This window comes from Sander vitreus, chromosome 22 (assembly GCF_031162955.1).
Source record: "Sander vitreus isolate 19-12246 chromosome 22, sanVit1, whole genome shotgun sequence".
Taxonomy (NCBI): Eukaryota; Metazoa; Chordata; class Actinopteri; order Perciformes; family Percidae; genus Sander; species Sander vitreus.
This window is the reverse complement of record NC_135876.1, coordinates 8679508-8705648: the sequence shown is the minus strand read 5'-3', so window position 1 is coordinate 8705648 and position 26141 is coordinate 8679508. Positions and strand designations below refer to the sequence as shown.

General features: G+C 39.9%; 1 protein-coding gene across 1 annotated transcript; it reads right to left on the bottom strand.

The window, feature by feature from the left end:
* Positions 1–377: 377 nt before the first annotated feature.
* tecrl2a (trans-2,3-enoyl-CoA reductase-like 2a) lies at positions 378–14839 on the bottom strand. The gene is made up of 13 exons (XM_078280619.1): positions 14816–14839; positions 9314–9364; positions 8830–8881; positions 8210–8254; positions 6671–6774; positions 6120–6235; positions 4520–4625; positions 1442–1514; positions 1262–1305; positions 1113–1170; positions 735–823; positions 594–639; positions 378–505 (listed from the first exon to the last, which is right to left on the bottom strand). Exons 1-13 carry the CDS (start codon positions 14837–14839, stop codon positions 378–380), a joined length of 936 nt encoding a protein of 311 aa, XP_078136745.1.
* Positions 14840–26141: the final 11302 nt, after the last annotated feature.

Here is a 26141-nt window from a genome sequence, read left to right as displayed (position 1 = left end):
CAGAAAAGGTAATTATCTTCACTCTTCCACTCACTCAAGTCACCGGACGACACAATCTTATGAACATAGCCATGCTGAGAAATACAGAGAGAGCTGTGTGGAGCTGATAGTCTTAATAAACTTTGTTGCAACTCATTTGGCAATGGCTTGAATGTGACAGACGTGGATTAATATTAAAAAGTTACGCACTAAAGCTTTAAATGCGCATAGTATATTGCCAAAATATTATTGCTCCCATTCCCACTCCAGTTCATTAAAACAACTTGCATAGTGCTGGTTTAAGCAGCAACAAACCTCTTTGTTTTAGTAAAAAAACACTTGAGGGAAGAGAATATACACGCCTTATATGCTACAATAATTCATGTTTTTGTTCACTATCAGAGAATCAGGGGGATAATGGCCATCCGGAGGTTTGGGTAGTCCTTGAACTCCCTGCTGTAGGCTCTGTGCTTCCCTTTGGCCCAGATGGTCATCTGAATGAAGCCTAGTAATGTGTACAATGCCACTGGAATACAAAACATACAAGTATTAGAACATAGACATTTAGGTGCAGTAAATGGATTTATGTTAATAATGTAGCCTACTGCATATACCTGGGAGACACTGGGTCATGATGGAGAAGCTCACCCAAGCTCCGACCTACAGTATGTATGGGTGAAATATATAGGCAAGCAGAGAGGTAAATACACAAGCAATGGTGATATTCATGATGAATTAGAAATAATGTATATTACCTCATATGTGTAATTTGGACAGGATACAAAGACAAATAGCCATGTGAAGGGGTTCTTTGTTGGCATAGGAAACCGTCTGCTCCTGGACCCTGGGAAAACGGTTTTGTGAAGAAGAAATTGTTAAGTTAAATAACGTTTTATTTTAAGTAGCAGTTCTGAAAATATATTTTAGACACCCATAGCATCCAGGTTTCCATGATGGATCAACCGAAATAATGTTAGCTTACTGAGCACATGATCAAATGGGAACAATTGAATGGTTTTAGATGGTTTTAGTAATTTTGTCAAACAATTCTGAATTGATGGATTGGATAATGTCTTGGTGGATTCCTCCTTTACGTACTACGGGAGTTAACAGAGTAAAGGTCAACAACTCACCCTCTCCTCTGAGATTAGTAAGAGTCAAGTGAATGGAGAAGTTTCCAAGTTCACACATCTGGAACAGAAATAAGCATTTGTCACCTTACTGTCATACATGCATGTTCACTGAATTTATATTGGCCCTGAGTGAACACCAGTATACGCACAGCAAATATGGCTAATGCATAGTTGACTTGTAGTTCTCCATATGCTGTGAAGAGAGATAGGCTGGTGTTGATAAGCTGCAGAAAATTGAGACAAACAGCATTGTGTGTGTGTGTGTGTGTGTGTGTGTGTGTGTGTGTGTGTGTGTGTGTATATGTGTGTGTGTACATGGGCTGACTTACATGGAGGTGTGTAAAGAGGGTGGTTGATATAGTATGCCAACCAAGCTGAGAAACCCCAGTAATAGGCACAATTCTGAGAGAAGAAACAAACAATACAGATGTACGGTGACATAAGGAAAAAAGTTAACCTTTTGGATTTACCGACATTTATGCATTTAATCCATAAAATGTGGTCTGATCTTTAAAGTTCAAAGTCCCTATAATAGACTTAGCTGTGTCTGTACAAAAACACTTAAAAAAAAACTAGAAGGGCACTCGGAGAGCGCAGACCTCCGCCAAGGTATGCCCTATCTCACAATGTTTATGCAGTGTGAATCTTTCCTGTTGCGGACAAATTTTTCCAATTATTCTGGCACTACATGAGCACAAAAGCCCTATCTAGCAATGTAAACCAAGGTGAAAAATTATTTCTATATCCGCTCCATGATTCAGATCCGCTCCAAAATGTAATGGGTTCTTTCTTGGCCCATGCTTCACCCTTCCACCAACTTTCATTAAAATCGGGCCGTTGTTTTTTCGTAATCCTGCTGAAAGACAAACCACCAAACAAACAATCAATCGGACAAACCAAACCTGAAACATAACCTCCTAAGTGGAGGTAAATATCGGTTACTGACACTCATCTCTTCCCAAGCTGAGCTGATGTGAACCATCCCTCATTCAAATGTGCTTTCAGAGTAAATCAGAGTAAGCAAGAAGGCAAAGAAAGGTTGAAAAAGGTGGAAGAGAACCCTTGGGTTACAGTCCAAATATCTCAAAGTCACAAGGGCGCCATTTATGTCTCAGCAAAGAGAAAACTATAGGGCGAGAATGGTGCTCATGGAAGGGCACCATGGAGGAAAGAACGGTTTTCCCTTTAAATAAATTGATGACGTCGTACATCTAAAATTGACATCCTGAAAGTTCTATTATGTTACTGGGAGAATGCTCTAGGAAAACTTGAAACAAAAGACTATATTTTGTTGCAGAAACACCTTACACTTTGTTTGGAGTGATATAGCAACTAATAGCAAACAGTGTTGCCAACTCTTTTCCAATGAAAGTCGCTAGCACCAGCTCCAAAAGTCGCTAAAAGTCGCTAGATGACGTCATGCGCTCATTTGCATATTTTTGACGTCATTACGCAATCATTTGTATAAAGCTTAGTGGTTGTGTCAGCAAGGTAGATAGAAAGAAATAGAACTCTTTAGCCAAATAATCACAAATTAAATACAGGAATTTATTTTACCTTATAACTATTACTTAGGTAGCCTATCTTTGAAGTAAAAAGAAATTCTACAAAGGGAGGGAAAAAGATCGATAAAGAATTCTCAAAGAAGGCTGGCTTGCCCAGGTCCAGGCCAGGTCCAGGCCAGCTCAGCGGCGTCTTTCCCCAGTCGCGTCCCGCTGTCTCTCCTACCTACACCGGTCCCCGCACACCCTGTTCCCCCCCCTCCTGTCCTCCCCACTACCTGCACACTGTGCGCAGTGCTGCTGCACATGAGGAGAAAGGGGAGAGGCTGCTCCGCTGCTCCTCATACATTGCGTGCTCGCTGGACAATACTGACGACTTTTTTGAGAAAAAGTCGTTAAGGGGGTCTGAAAAGTCGCTAAATCTAGCGACAAAGTCGCTAAGTTGGCAACACTGATAGCAAACTAAAGATTTTTATTGGGATGATTATCACAAAAGCCTGGCTGAATACACTCACCGGACGGCAGCTAGCAGCTAACGGCTAACGGCTATCTGGCTGTACACACTCACCGGAGGGCAGCTAGCAGCTAACAGCTACTACCGCACTACTGTTTATTTTAGGGGGGAATACACTTTAAGACGTGACATGACCTGTCCTCTGGAGGACATATCCACACCACTACCGCTCCGTGGATTGTTATTGGGATGATTACAGAAGCCTGTCTGAATACACTCACTGGACGGCAGCTAGCAGCTAACGGCTAGCAGCTAGCAGGGCAAGCTAGCTACCGGCAGGATCAGGGTAGGTGAATTTAAACAATGTCTGAGTTGAAAACGCATCTTGTTGACACGTAAGGGCCCTGTTCATGTGGCACAGACATATTAATTGCATTTTGTGTCTGTTAAGAGGCACAAAGGCACTCTAAAACTTGCCCCGACCACTGCCGTGTTACCTGCACTGATTCGGGTCGGGGGTTTTTTTTATCGAAAGTACTCGCGTAGCTATAGCGATCAAGATTAACGTAAAAATTGGCCAGAATTCTCCTTTAAAGTGAAGAATGGAGTAGGTATCAACATGATTTGTAGTTGTTTTGCTGCCACTGGACCTGAACAACCATTACTCATTGAGAAAACAATGCAGTCAGATGTATAAAAATCACTTTTACTAGTTGAAGTTTCAGAGCCGTCATCTGATGCTTAATAGAAGTTGTGTCATCTAACACGAAAATGCTCCAAAACACAGCAAAACATGAACTACAAAATGTCTCAGACATAAGAAAAGTAATGTTTCAGAATGGTTAAGGTCAATCCAGGCTTCAAATAGTCTGTAAATATGAATATAATGTAAACGGAGAAATGATCTAAAATTCTTCCTGCACGATGTGGAGAAGTGATCAACACATGCAGGAAACATTTAATTGAGGTCACTGCTGTAAAATAAGGTTACTAAAAACCAAGGGTTCACTTTCTTTTTCCAACCTGACTTTGACTTGTTCAAGCAAATAATTCAATACATGAACCAAAAAACATTCTCTTGTTATTATGTTACTATTTCAGGCAGATGTAGCATGTCCATTATAGTGACTTTAAAGAATATCAGACCACATTTTATAACTACATTGTACAAAAAAATGCAGGGAAATCCATGGGGTTGCTTTTTCTTGGCACTGTATAAATATTTGAGAATGTAAACCGTATATATCACTGCATGGTGTACAATAATCGCTCAATTAAAATTAAAATGTACTTACTTTGATCCAGTTTCTATTTTTGAAATACATACAGTAAACACACACAAAAGAAGACCTCTGATAACTACCTCACCTTATCAACACACTAAGACTGTCCGCACAAGAGGTGAGCACATTATCAGAAACTCTTGTTCTCAAGGGTAGTCATGTCCTCACCCTGACCATTGTCCCGAGAGGCATGGTCCCATGGGAGAAACGATGCACAAAGATAGTCTCTATCAGCCTCTTCATATAGTGGAAGGTGTGACAGGCACAGGCCAGTCTGAGAAACGGGGGAATAAGGTCAGAAGTACAAGTGTGCACATTTAACTGAGGTGCTTCCAATCAGCATACTTCATCACACTAGTTCTGCAGCAGATTTAAAGTTTGAGATGAGGAAGGATTACATTTAAATGACCCTCGTGTGCCAAAGTGGGTCACTGCAGCAACAAAATGTTTGGGATTCAGCAAAGAAAGTGCATCATAGTGTGAAACACAGCAGAATAATATAAACATGCAACTAGATGCAACACTACAGCATCAAGAAGAACTGTATAAATTACTGAGGAGATATGATAAAGTGTAAAATATTTAGGGTTTGAACATTTCCTTAAGGTATTACAATAAAATGAAACACCCCCAAGGAGTGATTGTGGATCAATAAGCAGATCAACACCAATAAAAGTGTCCAAACCATCCTGTCATAGCTGCATCAAATTTTGTTTTTTTTTAGTTATATTATCTCATAATGCAGTTAGTTTTCAGATTCTGATTTAATTTTACAGAGCCTGACCTTTACGCAGCAATAGATGTAATTCCATATGTAGTGAAGCATAAAATGGCACTTAAAAAAGTAAACAACATACTTAATAAATACTAATTATTAAACCATAGTTCCACTTTTTGAGAAATATGCTTATTCCCTTTCTGATAATGAAACAATTGATAGCACGCTCATGTCTGTACGGTAAATAGGAAGCTACAGTCGACAGCTGATTACCTTAGCTTAGCACAAAGACTTGAAACGGGGAGACAGCTAGCCTAGCTTTGTCCAAAGGTAACAAAATCTGCATAAAAGCACCCCTAACGCTCATGAACACAACATGAACGTACAGAATAATGTTGTGGTTTCTGACCCAGAAGAAGATCCCTCTTGGGGAGATTCAGTTTTTTCACTCCATAGTCTCACACACACACGCACACACACACACACACACACACACACACACACACACACACACACACACACACACACACACACACACACACACACACACACACACACACACAGGACCAATACACATGCATTATTGGTATGGAGAGATGTCAGAGTGAATGGGCTGCCATTGTCAGGCACTTCGAGCAGTTGGAGGTTCAGTGCCTTGCTCAGGGGCAGCTCGGCAGTGCCCAGGAGGTGACATGTTCCAGTCCACACTCCATTCCTGGTTTGTGCTGGTCTTGAACCAGCCGCACCAAGTCCCTACAGACTAAGCTACTGCCGCCCCAAATTTGTTGGCTAGCCAGGCTAGCTCTTTACCCTCGTTTCCACTCTTTGTGATAAGCTAACGCGAAGCTTACTGGCTGCTGGCATCAATCAGAGGGTATGAATCTTGTCATCTATGTCTTGAGAGGAAAGTGAATATGCATATTTTCCAAAAACATCCTTTAAACTTGGTCAGTTTAGGTTTGGTCAGACTCATGTCTGTAAACTTGCCTCATGTCTGCAGTTGGATACCCGCAGCCTGCTACCTGCGCTATAGTTATTTTTTCCACTCACCTGACAACAGGATGGGGACTTGAGGTAAAGCCATATTTGTGTGAGTAAATGTACGGCACTCGAAAATAAAAGAGGAGGTAGGTGAGAAGAGGCCCAATGCATTCTGCCATAAACACCTGAAAACATAAGAAGAGAAAAAGTTATCTCTACTGTGGAGCCCAGGAGGTGTCATGGAGAAAAACAAAAACAAATTCATGCTTTCAGTTTAATATTTAGTGCTCTCGAATAAATTATTTGTGTGCAGAAATGAGTTTTTTTTCTCTCCATGACACGTTCAGGGCAACGTATTCTATACTTACATTTTTAAAAACAATATCACAAAGGTGATATGCAAACAAACTGACATAGTGGCATAGTTCTAAGTAAAAGTAGGTAGGCAAAAACAGAGATATCTTGAACCAATGTTGAATCCTTGTCTTTACTAGTCATCACTCACAAGAATTCAGCCAGACACTCCCAAAATACCCCAATATTATGTCAGCTGACATTATTGTAAATATATGAAATTGCTGCATTGGTACATCAGTAATCCTTGAGTGTGCTCTCCTTACCATAGTCCAACCTAACTGTGGACCAAGATCTCTAAAGTACATGGTGGCAGTGGTCCCAACTGGTAGATTCTGTAAGATTTCATCATCTCGGAGTGATTTTTCCTCTGAAAAAAGAAGAAGAATATATTTTTTATATACACAAATTCAGCTTCATTGGAAATGTACCTTAAAACATAGTTCTACTATCTGGTGGAAAACATTATCTCTAGATGATCAAGCTTCGTAGAATTGAAGAATGACCATATTGACAGAATTCTCAATAAAAATCATACTGAAACTCGTTATGAGTATGCAAATGTAAGCAGTCATGTGCAGAGCATTGTGGCTTAAACTGAAGGTTCAGAGGGTTTTTAATGAACGTCTGATCAGTTTTTCAGCACACATTCTCTCTACCTGGAAGCTCATGGGGGTACAGCCACAGATAATATGTTGCGCTAATTGGAGGACATTTTTAGAATATCATCAGGGGAGACTGACCTAGATAGCTTTTAACCAAAGTCTCTACTCTTTTTAGTAACAAAATATCCCTCATAGTCCCTTCAAAGCCCTGCAACATCAGTATTTGCTGTTTGAACTTAGGCTATAATTATTGGAAAAGGATGAACATTAAGCAGTCTACCTTTTATATTGAAAATATGAAAAAGAACAGACAGTTGTTTCCACAGTGATGGTGGCTCTGTAAAGATGTGGGGTGCTTTTTAAGGCTCAAGAGTGAAGGTCATCGCAAATGTCTGTAATGGCAGTAATTTAATTTCACCCACTGAGCACAACTACCTTTTTCAATAGTTCATCAATATTAGGCTTGTGGAAAGATTAGGCCTGAGATGGATGTATTTTAATTGTCATGCATTATTTTCCCAGTTATTTCAATAGCGTTGCTGGACATGCATGTCTCTTCTAAACTATGTACCTCACTAACATTAACTAACAGCCCCTTGCTCATTTGTGTTTGAAACAACTTTAAACATTAGTATGCCTGTTTTTACTTCAGGTTACCTATCTAATGATGACTACATGTTCTGTGCTACACATGACATTTTTAGAGTTGCATTTTGCAGAAAACAATCTTATGTCATAATGGCTTTGAAGCCCAAGAATAAACACACTGTAGACTATACAGGGTCTTGGGATCATGAAGCATACCTTAGCCTAAATCACATTATTGGACTACAACAAGGGACAGCATCATGTTTCCATGCAATAGATTGTTCTATTCTGGTGAATTATGTAAAAACATACGAACAAAACATTAACTGTCCTCTAAATAGTAGTGAGTGAGCATTCATTCCACGGCTGAACAGCTCACATTTTCTTCTCTTTTCTCACTTTTTCTTTTTGTACAAAGCCTCAGACACTGGATGGCTAGATGGTAAATATATTAATGCTGTCTGCAGCTTACTGACACTGCCATGCAGTATTTGTGGGTGATGAAGTTTAAGTTTTTTTAGAACAGTATTAAACAGCAAATAGCTACCACCCACTGCAATTTGGAGCCTAATGCATACACATACAGTAAATCATCACAATATAGCTACTTACTGGGATCAAGCATCAGGGCCTGTCTTGCTGGATACCATTGAGGATCTGAGCAGACACACACACACACACACACACACACACACACACACACACACACACACACACACACACACACACACACACACACACACACACACACACACAGGGTTGGACAGAGCTGGCATTGCAAACACAGATTTTGGCTTCAGACCCAATAATAATTAATCACAATGGAATAACGTTGAGCTCTGCTGCGCTGATGCATTTTAATGGCCTCAGACTTGGCAAACATTTGGTAACATTTCTGACCAGACACACACTGATGACAGAACATCTGCAGGCTTCAGAGGACTAAAAAAGACTTTGAGATGATTTACTCAATACCATAGCAGGTTTATTAATCATAATTTTGTCTAAGAACCATACCAATTCAAGTTTTAGTTTACAATAATCAAGTTTATACATCAATATGTAATATAAGGTTTTATACAAGTGGACCAGAGTACCATACAATACATTTTGTATTGTCAGAGATCAAGTTAAAACAAGAAGGTCAGCAAAAACAAGAACCAAAAAACAAGATGGACACCCAGGCTCATCAAAATCATTCATTTACATAAAAACTGCATATGAACACTCACATGATTTGTGAAAAAGGCTCTTGATGTCTCCTATTGTTGAGTAGGGCTCCACCTGAATAGAATACAAACATCAAGTATGTAAACTTCATATATTATCAGCGGAAAGGTTGACAGTGTTTCTTGTGTTACATTAAAAACTGTGCAGCCAAACATTAATCCAACCCACAGAGCTTTATTTCAAATTCTAATGGAGACCCCTAAAATTCTAACAATACCACATATGTCAGGCTGAATTTTGCGGGACTTTATCTACAGTAAAATAATAATTATTGTCCATTTGATGGCGCAGCAAAAATAACATGGAATCTGGGGTTTGAATAATTGACTCTGTGGTAAACACAATATAGTTTTAATGAAAAGTTGGAACAAGCTGATAGAGAATATCAATGGTCAGACTGTGGAAGAAAATTATTTTTCCAACCTTAAGGCTACCTGAGGATAAACAAAAGGGTAAACATGTAGTCATGGCAGTATGTCAGCATACCTTATCTAAAAAACAAAGGTGCTCTTTCGTGTTGGCATCCAGGATCCTCACCTGAAGAAAACACAAGATGTACCGCCTTTGTAATGCACAACACAAAAACAATAAGTTTCACAAAAAAAACATTTCAGAGGTTTTCATTCAAGCCTCAGATTAATTTACTGAAAATTCAGAATGTGGTAAATGTGATACTGGTCTGGACCTGTTTTCACATCCCTCTCTCAGAAGGAGCTGTAAAAAACAATTTGCCTACCCATTACCAGAATGATGGAGGTATGTAGCTAAATGTGACTCAATATGTATCTTTACTACACAATATTTATATACACCTTTGCTGATTTATGTAAGCAAGTTTTCTCATAAGCCCCCCATCACTTTATCTCAAGATCAAGAGCAAGCAGGGATTATAGAAAATGTGATCTCAATTTAAACAACTCCAATTCAAATCACAGTCCCTTTACAGTATATGATAGACAATTGGAAAGAAAATGAATGCCTGCATGAAATGTTTGTTTCCCAAAGCAATATGATTCCTCATGTTTCTTCAATCAACTATAGAAATGTGTATGAAATATAACTGAAAATATACTGTAAGCACAGCTGCTAAGCACAGCTTGGCCCTACTGTAATTCCAAGTGTGTCCAGTTTTCCTGATCAAGTACAGTAATCTCAATGAATAATGAGGCTGCTTGAGTCTGGTAGGAAACATTAGTGGGGTAAAAAAGTATTTAGTCAGCCACCAATTGTGCAAGTTCTCCCACTTAAAAAGATGAGAGAGGCCTGTAATTTTCATCATAGATACAGTTCAACTATGAGAGACAAAATGAGGAAAAAAAAATCCAGAAAATCACATTGTAGGATTTTTAATGAATTTATTTGCAAATTCCTCGGGAAAATAAATATTTGGTCACCTACAAACAAGCAAGATTTCTGGCTCTCACAGACCTGTAACTTCTTCTTTAAGAGGCTTCTCTGTCCTTCACTCGTTACCTGTATTAATGGCACCTGTTTGAACTTGTTATCAGTATAAAAGACACCTGTCCACAACCTCAAACAGTCACACTCCAAACTCCACTATGGCCAAGACCAAAGAGCTGTCAAAGGACACCAGAAACAAAATTGTAGACCTGCACCAGGCTGGGAAGACTGAATCTGCAATAGGTAAGCAGCTTGGTGTGAAGAAATCAACTATGGGAGAAATTATAAGAAAATGGAAGACATACAAGACCACTAATAATCTCCCTCGATCCGGGGCTCCACGCAAGATCTCACCCCGTGGGGTCAAAATGATCACAAGAACGGTGAGTAAAAATCCCAGAACCACACGAGGGGACCTAGTGAATGACCTGCAGAGGGCTGGGACCAAAGTAACAAAGGCTACCATCAGTAACACACTATGCCGCCAGGGACTCAAATCCTGCAGTGCCAGACGTGTCCCCCTGCTTAAGCCAGTACATGTCCAGGCCCATCTGGAGTTTGCTAGAGAGCATTTGGATGATCCAGAAGAGGATTGGGAGAATGTCATATGGTCAGATGAAACCAAAATAGAACTTTTTGGTAAAAACTCAACTTGTCGTGTTTGGAGGGGAAAGAATGCTGAGTTGCATCCAAAGAACACCATACCTACTGTGAAGCATGGGGGTGGAAACATCATGCTTTGGGGGTGTTTTTCTGCAAAGGGACCAGGGCGACTGATCCGTGTAAAGGAAAGAATGAATGGGGCCATGTATCGTGAGATTTGGAGTGAAAACCTCTTTCCATCAGCAAGGGCATTGGAGATGAAACATGGCTGGGTCTTTCAGCATGAAAATGATCCCAAACACACCGCGACGAAGGAGTGGCTTCGTAAGAAGCATTTCAAGGTCCTGGAGTTGCCTAGCCAGTCTCCAGATCTCAACCCCATAGAAAATCTTTGGAAGGAGTTAAAAGTCTGTGTTGCCCAGCGACAGCCCAAAAACATCACTGCTCTATAGGAGATCTGCATGGAGGAATGGGCCAAAATACCAGCAACAGTGTGTGAAAACCTTGTGAAGACTTACAGAAAACGTTTGACCTCTGTCATTGCCAACAAAGGGTATATAACAAAGTATTGAGATGAACTTTTGTTATTGACCAAATACTTATTGTCCACCATAATTTGCAAATAAATTCATTAAAAATCCTACAATGTGATTTTCTGGATTTTTTTTTTCTCATTTTGTCCATCATAGTTGAAGTGTACCTATGATGAAAATTACAGGCTACAGTCATCTTTTTAAGTGGGAGAACTTGCACAATTGGTGGCTGACTAAATACTTTTTTGCCCCACTGTATAATAATTAGACCATGTCAGTGGTGATGTACAGCATATGTAAGGAGGATGGTGGGTGGCAGCCCACAATTTGCCCTGAAAGCACTCCTTACTATGCTGCTCAGCAGAGCTGTCCTAACTTAATTGGTTCCCTTACTGGACAGTGTAATGACCCGCTAATGGATACCTAAAGATTTGCTGAGTGCACAGTTGAGAAAGAGTGAATGCGAATGGGAGAGAGAGAGAGAGAGCTCTATACCATCTGCTGTTTGCATTGCAAAAACAAGTATGGTAACTCTTTTAATCTTGTGCCTAGACCTGTTTTACAATATTCTAGTTATTAATCATTTCTTGATTTGTGTCAGTAGCACCTCATCCTTCACAAAATCAATTACATTTTCAAACAAGAAATTGATTTAAAAAAAGAAAAGCAAATGTCTTTAAACTAATGACACTCCCAGGCTTCTCGCAACCAGCAAAACCTCCCAATACAGTGACATTTTCGCACAAGAAATACATTGCAATACACTTCACATGCAAGTCTAGATTTAAAATATGAGTGTGCCATCTTGTCACTCTTTGCTGTGTGTGTTAATGCTTTGCAGGATCTGAGCATGAGGGCAGGCTGACGTCTCAGTAAAGGGCGTCCTGGGAGATGGGTTTGTTTTGCTTTCAATCTGCTAACCTACCCAACTGCATTCCGGGGGCACATGTTGATGCATCTGTGTGTTCACTAAGAGCATCAAGGGTGTCATTAGGGCTGTGAGCTGTGGAACAGTGTGCACTCGGTTGTGCTGTGTCCTTGTAAATCTAATTATCAGACGCCCCTGTCCTCTCAGGGGGACACAGGGCACAGCTGACAGCATAGGTCATACAGAACATGTGCGTATGCGTGTAAGGGCTTTGTGTAGATATGGGGGATTTAAAGTGTTTTTTCAATTGAACATTAATATTTGTATACAAAGTGTAATTTAAAAAAAACATCTGACATTATCCGGTTTGTTCTTTTCACCATATGCTGCTTTATTAATGGCTGCCAAATGAAGAAGTCTCTTGGCCATAATAGCTCCACTTAATGGAAAAGCTGATGATGGCTGCTCTTGAACCACAGGCTCATTACTTCAAACACCACTCATACTATTGAAGCCGATTAGCTGTATAGCCACCCAGCGTACCAATGTCCTTTTTGCTCGCACACGCATTCAAACTCGATAGAGTTCAGTAAGTAATCTTACTGTAAACATTCAGCTGACTCTTTGCATGCTGCCAATTGAGGTCTGCCTTAAATGCAACTTTCAAATAATACTATATATGGATGAGAGATAGACAAGATGCCATCACACTCTGAAAGATGGACCGTCAGCTAAGATGAGGTTGCTTATGTGCGAAATAGCAGACTGAATTTCCTGTGGTGTTCCATTAAAAGTTATAAGGAAATACCCTGAATTCAGTAGGGAAAGTTTTGTAAGTGATGCTTGTTCTAATCTGATTTAAAAGAAGTGCAAAGATGGATGCTAAGCCTTCAAAAGATCTTGTATTCATTGGAGAGTTAGATGAGAAGATCGATGCAACCCTTATGTTTGCCCATGCAATGTAAATTGGCTCTGTCCGAAGGTAAAATCTGCCTACCAACATCTCTAAAACAGGAAGTTACTGTGCCCGGCCAAAACATAGTCTGGCAACCCTCCAATTTTTACGCTCTGGTTTTTGTACATTCAGTGACCTTTAGAGTTGCTGGTAGGAGGATTTTGTTAGCGGCAGTGGTGTAGTATAGTTTTTTGTGGTGAATTTACTGTAATTTTTCCCTCACAACTTCATATTCGCCCATCCCAGAGCGACAACCCCATACGTTTTTTGTAATGTTACCACGTATAGCATCCGCCTCATCTGGCTCACTTTTCTTAGTTTCTGTAACGTTAACATCTGCTGCAGTGTCACCCGAAGTGGCAGTGTAGCTTTAGGGACAGGCTTACCAAAACACTGAAAGAGTATAGTGAAAAGTTTGCTTTTGTTTTATACAGTATATCTCCTTTAGGGTTGCACAGCGAATTCTGCCAAGCAACCGTGTTGTTGTCCCTACACAACATGCAACACAGATGGCGGGGGAATTTATGAACAAAAGTGTGAACGTTCTGTCACAAAAACAATCTTCGTTACGTAATGTTATCCTGGCGCTTTTGTAAGTGGGTATACAGAAATCCTTGACCTTTCCTAGTGGGTACATGGCGTATTCCTGCGTATCACGTAGACTACACCACTGGTTAGCAGTTTCCCCCAGTTTCCGGTCCTTAGGCTAAGCTAAGCTAACCTGCCCCTGGCTGTAACTTCATACTTAAGCGTACAGAGAGTGGTGTCAATTTTCTCATTTAAACTCAGGCTTGAAAAATGTATATCTTTCTCATAAACCATTTACATATTTGCTAATTTGGCCTGCAGCCTTTATGTAACAGTTACTGAGAGCATGGCACACATCCCAGAGCATGTTGTAAATTAACTTGAATTCAAAGGCCTGATGCTGCACTTAGTTACTGTCTACTTCTTCATTAGTACACTTATAAAACCTTGTGAGACAAGACTGAAGACAAGAGAAAAATCATGAAAACAAATCCAGCTCAGTTTTGTTTACTCCGACACAGCAACTTGGACTTCATAAAGTCTACTGACACTTTAAAGTTCTTCAGTGTTTTTTTAATTTAACAAGCTATAATGTTCTAATAAGACTGCTGATCATATCGATTGCTGTTACATCAGATTTACATTAATTTTAATAGGCATGATTTTAGTTCTTAAAGTATCCCTTTATGTGTTGTCATCAGTGCCTGATGACATGGAAGTCAATATGTGTTAGTTTTTTAGCTGGACAGATACTCATTAACAAAGAAATGCTTTTATGGTAAATAAAGCTCTGAGCTAGATGTCTGAGTTTACCTGAGAGAACAGTGTTTGCAACAACAAAAAAAGCCTCTGGAGAGGTTTCCAAGAATCTAAATCATTAAAACTGTGATGAAGAAGAAATTATTAATGCAACCTTTTTTTTAATGAATTCCCAAATTCTGCTTGATCTCTATTGTTCAAAGTGAATCTTTTGTTCAAGTGAGGCCTTGTGAAACAAGTAACAAAGTTTACATTCTCTATCAGAAAGTGGCTAATAAAAGTTTCAGTTCATTGTAATGCATTCTGTGGCTGTTAGCTCAATACTGTACATTTAGACTTACCTCAAAAAAGGTGGTCCGGCTCATGGTGGTGGATTATTATTACGTCCTCTGTGTACAGTGAAACATCAGTATAAGCAAACACAACACACACACACACACACACACATACTCACACACACACACACACACACACACACACACACACACACACACACACACACACACACACACACACACACACACACACACACACACACTTGTTCCTCACACACACATACAGAAGTAGTTCCTCTCCTTTCGAGGACAATCCCTGGACTGACCCCTTATTCTTCCCAGCCTCTCTCTCGCTCTCTCTCTCGCTCGCTCTCTCTCTCTCTCTCTCTCTCTCTCTCTCTCTCTCTCTCTCTCTCTCTCTCTCTCTCTCTCTCTCTCTCTCTCTCTCTCTCTGAGATAATGCTGGGACACAGATTCACTAGAGGCACTCCAGAAACCCTGCACATGCTCTCCCCCCTGCTTTACTTTCCTGCTGCTTCCTCCTGCTTTCCCCTCAATCTCTTTTTTTCCAGTTTGTATCTTTGGAGGAAAGCACTTGGCAAAGTCCAACTGGGCTCAACTTAGCAGATACTCACCTGAGATGAGGACTACTGCAATAATGTTGCAGAATACCAAGATAACAAAATACAAGATGACACAAAACTTTAAAATCTATTTCGGAACTAGGAATCTTTTAGAACAATGCCCCAAATAAAAGTAAAAGTATGCTAACACAGGTAAAGCAAATAACAAAAAAATACCATTCTATTACTTTATTCCTAAACTGTGAACCACGTTCGTTCTCAGCTTCAGTGTTTAGTTGTGACAGCAGAAGATGAGCCCACCAGGGCTGGACAGAGCGCCAACATATCCCCCACAAGTCAAGGTGGAACTACTAGAGGTCAAACTGTACTCTAAACGTGAAATGTAAACTTTGATTAATCATGCTTGAAGTTAAAGATGCAGTATATAGTCCATGAAAGAAGGTAACCTGCAGTGCAAACAACAAGGACATCAATTGTCTTATATTAACAAGACTAAAAGACCGAAGTAGTATGTTGTGTTCATCAAAAGGTTTTCTGTAAATGTAATGATATGCTGATGTTAGAGTTTAATAATCCTGACAGGTCACCAAAAACTCTCTAATTCACCCTCTGGGAGTTATGAATGTCCACTGCACATTTGGACGTTTGCCTAGTAGCATTTCAGTTAGGCCTACAGTCAGGGGGGAAAAGTTAGGACAATTCCAAGGGCCCATGACTGACAGGGGCCCCAAAAAATAGGTAAAAACTAATATAAAAATATTAAACCATCATCATTCAGTATATATATTTCAAATATAATAATAAAATGAATGATCTCTTTGTTTTTACTTGTTTTTGTCAGTAAAAGTTAAATATCCCCATTGACCAAAAAGTAAACATCCATATTGACCGACCACCCCCCTGTATCTGCATGAAATGGTTTGGTCCTGCCTTAGTAACAGTGTTTAGTTGCAGTCAGTAGATGCGCCAGAACTACAGTGACCACAATGTTGCCAAGTAACGTTAAATCAAAATCTGGTTTTCAAAAAAGGAAAGAGAGAAAAGAGAGAGAGGAAAGACAAAGGAAAGGGTGTCAAACTGTAACCCAGTTTTTCACCAAAAAAGGTGGGTAGCCTATAGTCTGTGAGTGGTATTAACCTGTTGGCTTAATGTCCATAGTGAAATAAGCTAGCTAGCTAGCTACAGACTAGTGTTAGCCTACATTTAATCACCATTTAATCAGTGCAGGGAAACGTTTAGCAAGATATTCATATTAAATCATTGTCCCTGCCCCTTTTAGCAGACTTAACAACAGATGAGTCAGCAGCACCCCAGTCTCCCCCTAACTGTGCTCCTCCCTGTCCCAGTGAAGGTGAGCAACATTGTGTCCTATGACATGCCAGTTAGCATCATAGCAGGGAGTCTGTGGGGATTTCTCTCTCTCTCTCGCTCTTTTTACCATTACAAAAAAGAAAATGAAATATTTATTAATGACAGAAATTCAAACACATTAATAACAATTATTTTCTCACATAATGATCATTATGAACAACCTACTGTCTGTACTGGATGCTGGACAGTTGGAAACAGTGAGTAGCTTACCTGAGCCTGCATGTAAGATACAGACAATATTAACTGTATTGAACTACAAGAAGAAAGACAGTTGCAAGCCTTTAATTTGATTTTTTGTCATGGGGCCCAAAATTCCTGGCGGCGCCCCTGCCTACAGTACATTGTTGTGGACCATAGTGCCATGAACCCTATAACAGTGTTCTTCAGTGTTCAGTTAGATATTTTTTGAGAAGTGTTTCTAGCAAACACATACACTGTTTTTGAAAAGTTTTTAGTTTATGCTTTCTTCTAAACTATCTTTGTAAGATATGAAGAGCAATGGGAGAAAGCCTGCTGGTGTTGACTCAGGGTGGATCACATCACATACTTTCTCACTCCAGCGATGTCCCTCTGTCTCGGTTTTATTTCTACTTTTTGTAGAGCATTTCACCTTGAAAGCAAGCATGTATTGATAGATTGTGTGGATCTTGCTTTTGAACAGGCTTTACACTATAATGAATGCTAGAGCAGTAAGTGGTTTGTATCCAGCAGCGTATTATATATGCTGCTTGATGCAGTATTTATATCTATTTCAGATTTTCATTTGTACTGAATAAAAAAAGGAGGTGAGAACTATAGCCTACAATTGCACTTTGGATGGTTTCATAACTGATGGCTCTTCAATGTGAACACAAAACATAGAAACTACACTACATCTTCAGTCGCCTCTATCTACATTTTAGCAGGTACCAGCTGTATTAGCATAATGCATCTAGAACTTATTCAAGGCCACCCAAAACACTAAGTGTGCAGGGTGGCATTGAGATGATTATTACAGTGAAACAACATTTGAGTGTCTGGTCCAAACAAAACTTATGTAACTTATGTATGCACAGCTAACAAGGCTGAACCTGTTTTGACAGAATATTCATGGTTTTGTATTAGATGCATTTTGACCTAACAAAAGACTGAATTATGAATCATTGAAGCTGTTTTGTCTCAGAGACAAAGTGCTATTTACTCCTGTTACACAGCCTTGTTGAGAAATGTCTCAATGTTGCATTTTATGTTGTTTTTGTCTGAATTTTGTTTTAGCCTGCTGTGCCCTCCTGTCTTTCACATGTGCTTGCTCAGCTGCATTTTTGTCAACTTGTCCCCCTCAAAAATGGATTCAGACAATGAAAATCTAGTTGAGCATGTATTCACTCTGTTCTTGTGCTGCCTGAGGGGATTCAATTTGTGGAGAAAGAGAATATACAGAGCTGGACCAGACCCTGAAGGCCTCAGGCCAGTGTAATCCAGGCAAAATTCAGTGAAGAATGAGACAGAGACAGACAGCAAGGAGACGTGTGGGTGAATGTTAACATCTGTTATTCACAATGCCAGGATGCAGAAGGATTTTGACTGTGTGACATATTTATGTGAGGGAAATGAATGCAACACATGCAGACTTTTTAATCTCCTCATGCTTGTAGCCTCACCTAAAAATACCAGATTAACAGGCAGCAGCCTATGCATTTTCAAACAGCAAAAAATGTCTTTCTGTGGAATGTGAAATGATCATTTGGGAGGGCTTATAAATTAAAGACTGTATAATTTAAAGCGAGACCACCTTTCGAAAATAGCATCTTAGCTAATAATTGGTACACCTAGAGGAGGTAATGTTAACTGTGGCTTTGTGGTGCTTTAATGGAAAATGGCTTTGACATTTCAGGATTCTGGGGTAAATTATGCACACATTGTAATTTCCACAAAACAAGCTTCAGGACTGCCTTTTCTCACCCACATAACGTTACAAAAAAACATGCACATTGTGTTTCAAAAAGATGCAGAAAAACTAGTCCATGCGTACTTCTAGGCTGGATTATTGCCATTCCATATTGCAAGGCTGCCCTAAATATTCTCTTAAGACTCTTCAGGTGATCCAGAATGCTGCAGGGCATGTACTGACAAGAACTAGGAAAAGAGATCATGTTTCTGTTTTCTTTTGTAGTTGTTTTTATTGTTATTATTGTTATTGTTGTTGTTGGTAATCTCCGTGTGTGTCTCTCTGTGTGTGTCGTCTCAGATGACCGCCCACCTAGAGCCCATTTCTGTTCAAGGTTCCTTTCTGTTAAAGGGGAGTGCTTGCTCATGGGGAAATGTTGGGTCTCTCTGTAAATCGAAGAGAAAGATGAAAAGTGTCACGAGATAACTTCTGTTGTGATTTGCCGCTATATAAATACAATTGACTTGACCTTAATCTTGATGTTTCATTGAAAGTATGAAAAGTAATGAAAAATGAATCTAAGAAAGTAGAAGACTGGGAGATTTTTTTCCCCATACATATACATTTTGTGACTGAGTCATGTATTACCCTTAAATCAGCTACTGTATATGTTGAATCATACAGGACACTCACACCTGAGTGACTGCCAAAGGAATGTGGATTCAGCCTGTCTGGCTACCAATACATCTATGCAGTGGTCTGCAGCCTGTGTTTGATCTTTTGTCTCACACCACCATAAGGTCAAAATCCCCCCTTAAAGGACAATTCCGGCGCAAAACGAACCTAAGGGTTAATAACGGATGTGTACCCACTCTGTCGTTCTCTGGGACATGTTTTCATGCTGATTGATTGTGTTTGTAGCTTGAACGAAGCTAGCACGGACTAGCACGAACGAAGCTAGCACTAGCTAGCTAACTAGTATTCGGGGCACAGGGAAAGTAAAAACAAATCGCTATTTATACCACTAAAAAGGCTCAAAATATCACCAAACTTCAACTGTAGCATAGCGAGGGTCCCTACATGTTAACCGAAGCATTGAGAACTTTGTAAGTGTACCGACAGTTTATTGAATGAAGAGCTGTGGGAGCTCCATGAAAGGGCTACGAGAGAGAGAGAGAGAGCTATGCTGCAACGGAGCCTCGTACTTCGGGAAATCAGTCATGAGTTACAGCTGGCGATGCCAACTAAAATCAAAAGCAATTTGCACAATATATCTGAAATAATCGCACCGATGTAAAACATAACTTGTCTAGTTTACTTACTCAGTGGATAACTGTCCATCTTGTCCCTCCGGTCTGGGTCACCGTCTCCAATTTATTTTCGGGACATGGAAAAAAGTTTCCCTGTTCATCAGAGAGGGGGAATCTTCAGATTGTACAAAACACTGCGTCTCTTGGGTCCCACTCCTTGCAACACAGACACTCCTGTTCGGTGTCCATAGCTTCACAATGTCCGCAGGTACACCACCAGTTTCCCGAAGTATGAGGCTCTGTTGCGGCATAGCTCTCTCTCTCTCGTAGCCCTTCCACGGAGCTCCCACAGCTCTTCTTTCAATAAACCAGTCCCTCCAGGATTTCACTGCCTTTTTTTGAGATTGTTGCGGCCCAAAATGCTTGATTTCGCGGGAGCTTTTGTAAAAAATTGCGATAAAAGTTGCGATGTCTTTTGTATGTTTGTTGCAATCAAGTTGCGGGAAACAGTGAAAGTTGCAAAAAAGTTGCGATTAGTTTTTTTTGTATAGTTCTTTCAAAATAAAAAGGAAACTTGTTTTGGGGAGAATAAAATTACTCTGGGCTGAGTTTTCCTAGTGACCTTACCAAAAAGGCTCAGGATGCTGTAAATGTTGGTATAATATGAAAATGGCTGGTGGATTTCAGACAAAAAAATTTAATTTATTGAGTGAATCAAATTTGAACATATTTGTCAGTGGCTTGTTGATCTTTACATTGTTAGTTATTTTCCTATGCTGGCCTGGGCTTGGACACACATTCCTACGGTTTGATAATACTGACTTTAACTTATCATTGCACTTACAATAACGAGCGTAGCTGTCCTCAATTTAGGTCATCGTGTGTCGTCTCATCTCCTTTTTCTCCTGCATCCACCGTGTGTGTGTTGTTTGTGTGTGTGTGTCTGTGTGTGTGTTTGTGTGTGTGCAAGCGTCAGTCGCGGGGGGTACAGAGCAGTAGCCCCACTTGCTGCAGAGAGCCGACAGCCAGGATGGAAACGGCAGCAACTTCAGCGACTTTTAAATCGTTAAAGTCTACATTGATGTTAAAATGTATCGGGGGGTCTGAAATGTTTTGCATGGTCTTTCGCTGTACGTTTTGTTGGTAAATGAGTCACACACATGTCTCGTCTTCATATCAAAAACAAGGAAATGACCAACCCGTTCTCACTCCCGATTGGTCATTGGCTCTCAGAGTGCACGTGGGACTGCTGTGATTGGTTGAAGTCGCGAGAAACTTCAGGTTATTGGTCAAATGTGCGGAAAAGTTGTGGTGATTGGTCAAAATTGCGAGTCGCACCAAATTCGCGGTGATTGGTTGAATTCGCGTGAATCGGCGCAATCGCGACATCGCAAAATCCTGGAGGGACTGATAAACTGTCGGTACACTTACAAAGTTCTAAATGCTTCGGTTAACATGTAGGGACCCTCACTATGCTACCGTTGAAGTTTGGTGATATTTTGTTATATTTTGTTTTTACTTTCCCTGTGCCCCGAATACTAGCGTTGTAAGCTAACCAGCGGTCCGCGCTAGCTTCGTTCAAGCTACAAACACAATCAATTAGCATGAAAACATGAACCAGAGAATGACAGAGTGGGTACACATCCGTTATTAACCCCTAGGTTCGTTTTGCGCCGGAATTGTCCGAAGTTGAACAACTTCTATATAAGAGTACATAAGTATTAATTCTATTTTCATCACAATTTCCTTCTATGAAAAGGTATCTGGACGATTACTGTACCACAATATTTGCTGAGCACATTCAGGCTTCCCAGAGGATGAACCATGTCCATTTCAGACATTCCATGATCATTCCTTGCATGGCCGGGAACTATACACTGGTTTGACACATGAAGAGAAGAAAAGATGCACACAAATGTGTAAATATAGAGTGCGTTGAATATATAATGGCGGTTTTCTCCAGCATGTGTCCATGACACTACACATATTGGATACCTACCTTAACCCTACAACGTGCTCACGGGCTTCCTCCTTATGGGAGGACACTGTCCTCTGCTGGTCAGTACGACCAGTACCTCTGATTATTATCTACAGTACTGTCTGTAGGCTAAACTTTCAATCATGTTAAAGCTTCAGCCACTGAGCTAAGTATTGGGTTAATTGAGTTACTTTCAAGGCAAATACATATTTACAATAAAGGCTTCTTGGTCTTCAATATATTTCAAATGTAATAATGTTGTAGTTTATTGGAAGAAATAACTTTGAAAATGAGGAGAAAAGGTAAAGTAGGAAAAAGTTTGTGCAACACAGCCATAATGTTTCTCAGCAGTTGAAAGCTGAGTGATGGTAGTTGCCTTCTATGATCAAAGGTTTGAGACACCACAGCCAGGGCTGGAGAGTCATTATTGACTTTTCCATCAGTCTGCATCCCCCTCAAACCTCTGAGGATGCCAGCTAATTGTAGTTTGGGGGCTTTTCTTAAACTTGTAGTTGCTGTTGGTCCTCTAAATGAGCAACCCACAGTCTGGTGTCGTAATGTGGGGTTTGGATGAAAAGGGGCTGGAGGCTATATGCAATCGGCACACAGCAGGGTAAAGGGGGGTGTGAGGGTGGCTGGCTGGACGTCTCCTTCCACTTTCCCTGCTGGGAGCTGAGGCTGTGCCAGAAGACATACAGTTCATACATATCTGTACATACATATCAGCCTCTGTAGTTAAATGTGTGTTGGAGACATAGTTGTGATGCTTAAAGAAAATGCACTTCATACGAGATGTGTGTGAGCATCATTTACATGAAATTGTGGGCACCCTCAAGTGTTTTTCATTTATTCCTCAAGGGTCCATGAAGGCACCTCTCTAATTTCAAATTGTGCAAACTGCACCTGGGCTTGCCGCCGTGGAGGCATCCAATTAGGGACTGTGTGAAAATGATTGGGGTGGTTTTCTTTGAACCCTCCTCGACTTTAAAAAACCTTCCCAACAGCATATAACAGTGTTAAATTGGTACAAGTTGTTCAATCGTGTTCCCCAATTTAAACCTAAATATCTCAATGGTGCTTCTAATGGGCACATTAATTAAACACTGAATATCTTACAGACACAGAACTGTTGTCCTCTGCATATGGCAAGGTGCTCTTTAAGAACCAAAGTTGTCGTTTTGATGTAACTATTAAATGCATAGCAAAGGATGGATGGAATAAAGTATTAATTTAGGATGAGAAAAAAATAAAAGACCATACACTCCTAAAAAAGTCAGTCAGTTATTTTTATTATTTCTTTATTGTATTATTATTATTATTATTATTATTATTATTATTATTATTTATTCTAGCCTTTACAAGTGTTAATTAATATCCCCTGGAAACATTCATCTTCAAAAATCAGTAGCCCATTCAGACATAGCACACCCAGACATAGAAAGGTTGGGGCCCTGCAGCACTTCTCCCACCTGGTCCCCATGTGAGCCTCTTATGCCAGTGCTCAAAGGGTTACAGAGGCATGGACTGGAATACAAAACAGCCTGGCAGTTGGCATGCCTGATGTATAACAGAATGCATTGCATTAAAACTAGTGCACACTTTAAGTCATTTATTAATACATTTTATAGTCCAACCATTACGCTGTTCAACTTGTTTAAACTGCAGTGGGGCTGCTGCGAATTGCAATCTATAAACTAATCTATAGTATAGAGACTATATATTAGTCTCATATGGTCTACTGCACATTATTTGATTGGGTTCTCCAGTACAAAAAGTGTTTCTCCAGTAGGGGGAGATAGAGGTATCCTGCAGAATCAGTTATTGGATAGACCGGGGATCTCTTTAATTCTTAAATAGCTTTTTTCCAGGTATTTCAGTTTTTTTTTTTTTCTTCTTTTTTTCTTCTAATGATTATTTTTTGGGGCTTTTCCCTTTATTGTAGTGACAGTGGATAGACATGAAAGGGAGAGAGAGATGGGGGACGACACGCCAGACCGCTGCAGGACTCAGCCTACATGGGGCGAACGCTCTTACTGGGTGAGCTAGAGGCCACCCCTTCAGGTATTTCTGTTTAATCATCTTTCCTCTTCTGGTTTGTTTTCTAGCTCATGACTGTATATGTGAATGGACGGAGCTTCGATATGAGCTCCTAAGTGCTGCCTGTTGTTCTTCTTAATTTTTAGATGGAGTCAAGTGAACTGAAAGTGAACTCTGCTACAGCTGAAAGTTAATTTGATCAGATTTTAATGTTGTAAAGAAACTTGATTATTACTAGAGGAGCGTTTCTGCTTTGGCTATCACAGTTATCACGTGGTTGATCTATCACAGTGGGAATTGAACCCAGATCTCCCACATCAAAAGCATGTGTCATATCCACTGTGCCATCACCACCCCAAGTGTGGAATCAAGTGCATAATATCAAAAAAAGTTAATGGTAGAAAATAAACCAAGCGAGAATAATTTATAATTAATAAATTGTACAATTATGGGTTGTTTTTATCAAGTTTTTCTATCAGCAGTACTTACTTATGGTTTTATTATAAAGAATGTGATATGTGAATATTTGTGCATAAATTATAAAAAGGCAAGTCATGACTTATGTTATGTGTGTATCAAAGTTACTCTCTAATATTACACCTAATCATCAGTTGGCCTCATCAGGAGGAGTTTGCCGTCGGTAACCAACAGAGGCTGCAGCGATAATGTTTATTGCTAACAACACTGAAGTCTGCATCACAACAAAGATGAAGTAAATGTTTCGCCACATTAACTGCAGTGCAGATATGAGGCTCTCATAAGGAGGGATGTCATCGCTGCTTTTTGTTGCCTTGTCAGAGCGACAGGGAAAAGATATTACCAATGCTGCGGAAGAAATCACAAGTAATCACTCAACATATTACGACGTGTCACTGCAAACTCACACATCATTGTTTTCATTAGTTTTACTCACGTAATGTCATCTTCATTGTCCAGACAGATGGTAAAGCAGTCAGTTGCAGTGGCATCCATTATTCAAGTTATTTTCGCAGCCCCCCGACTCCGGAAAAAAAGAACAAACAACTCCTTTTGTCTGTGTTTTGTGTGGCCTTGTGTTTTTAGTCTTACGTGTCTTTGACACCAAGTGTTACCTTATACTTCAGGGGCGACTTTAGTGCTGAAGCACCCCTAAATTTGATCCTGGCACCCTTAAATAATACTTCAAAGTAGTTTAAAAAGTCTGTGTTTGACGAGCTCCCGCGAGCTAGCAAGTTGGGAAGTGGTCGTACCATGCCTTAAAAGTCGGCGAAGCTGTTTCAAACCTAAATGGGCATGAACGGGTCCATTAAACTCTCACATCAAGATATATCTGAATGAGCTGTATTTGACTTTGGTGAGAGTCATTTACAGCCATGTCTGACACATGTCAGCTAGCTTTAGCCTAGGTAAGTTAGATTCAAAGTTCTGCATGAAGTGAAAAAAATAAGGATTGAAATAGTGGAAAGATGTTAAAATTATTAGCACCTTTTTCCCTTCCCTTGGCATTGTAGAAATAGGATGTGACTAAATACTGATCCTAAAAGCCATTCATGTGTGATTATATGGCCTCACAGTGACCATTTCCAATGTGTCAACAGCATTATTTTTATTATTTGATCTTGACAGTACTAAAACAATCTATTGTGAGCTAAGGAATTCTGCACTAGGAAAATCACAGCATCGCTAAACTAAACCCAGAATCTATAGACGCCGAGATCATTCAAAAATTCAGTCATTTTCAGAAAATAATGCTTGTCAGCCATTAGTCAAAATCGCATAAATCTTTAATTTTGACAAGTTATTGATACTGCATATTGGAAATGTTTGCTTTTCCATAGATGGATATTGGTGTATTTCCAGTTACATAATTCAGTGTTTCAGTGTTGGGAAGTGGTCGTACCATGCCTTAAAAGTCAACGAAGCTTTCAGTGTTTCCACTACCATGTTGTAGAATGATGATGTAAAATTATGTTAAAATGCAGTTAGCACAGTAGAATAACGTTTAAAAGAATTATGTTAAACGGGTGTCAGGCACCTCTAAAGCTGTCAGGGTTTTGGTATTTTGTTCAGTCTTATTGTGGTAGTCTTGTTTTTCTGTTATGTTCTGTTTCCTGTTTTATTTTGTAGTCTGTCTTGTCTCCCTTGTCTTGTCTAGCTTACTTCCTGTCTTTGTTTGTTTCCCACCTTTTTTGATTATTCTGCCCCACCCTGATTTGTTTCGCCTGTTGTGTCACCTGTCCAGTGTCCTCGTTACCTGGTGTATTTAGTTCCTGTTCTGTCTGTGTCTCTTGTTGGATCATTGTACGTTCTGTTGCTTGTATTCTGT

What these genes read in the sequence shown, in the direction of transcription:
- tecrl2a (XM_078280619.1), bottom strand. Translation starts at nt 14,839, where the DNA reads ATGAGCCGGACCACCTTTTTTGAG. An exon ending in CCCTCTTTACACACCTCCAT is followed by an intron (nt 1,306 to 1,441) that starts GTAAGTCAGCCC and finishes CTCTCTTCACAG; the next exon opens with CATATGGAGAACTACAAGTC. An exon ending in ATGCATTAGCCATATTTGCT is followed by an intron (nt 1,171 to 1,261) that starts GTGCGTATACTG and finishes TTTCTGTTCCAG; the next exon opens with ATGTGTGAACTTGGAAACTT.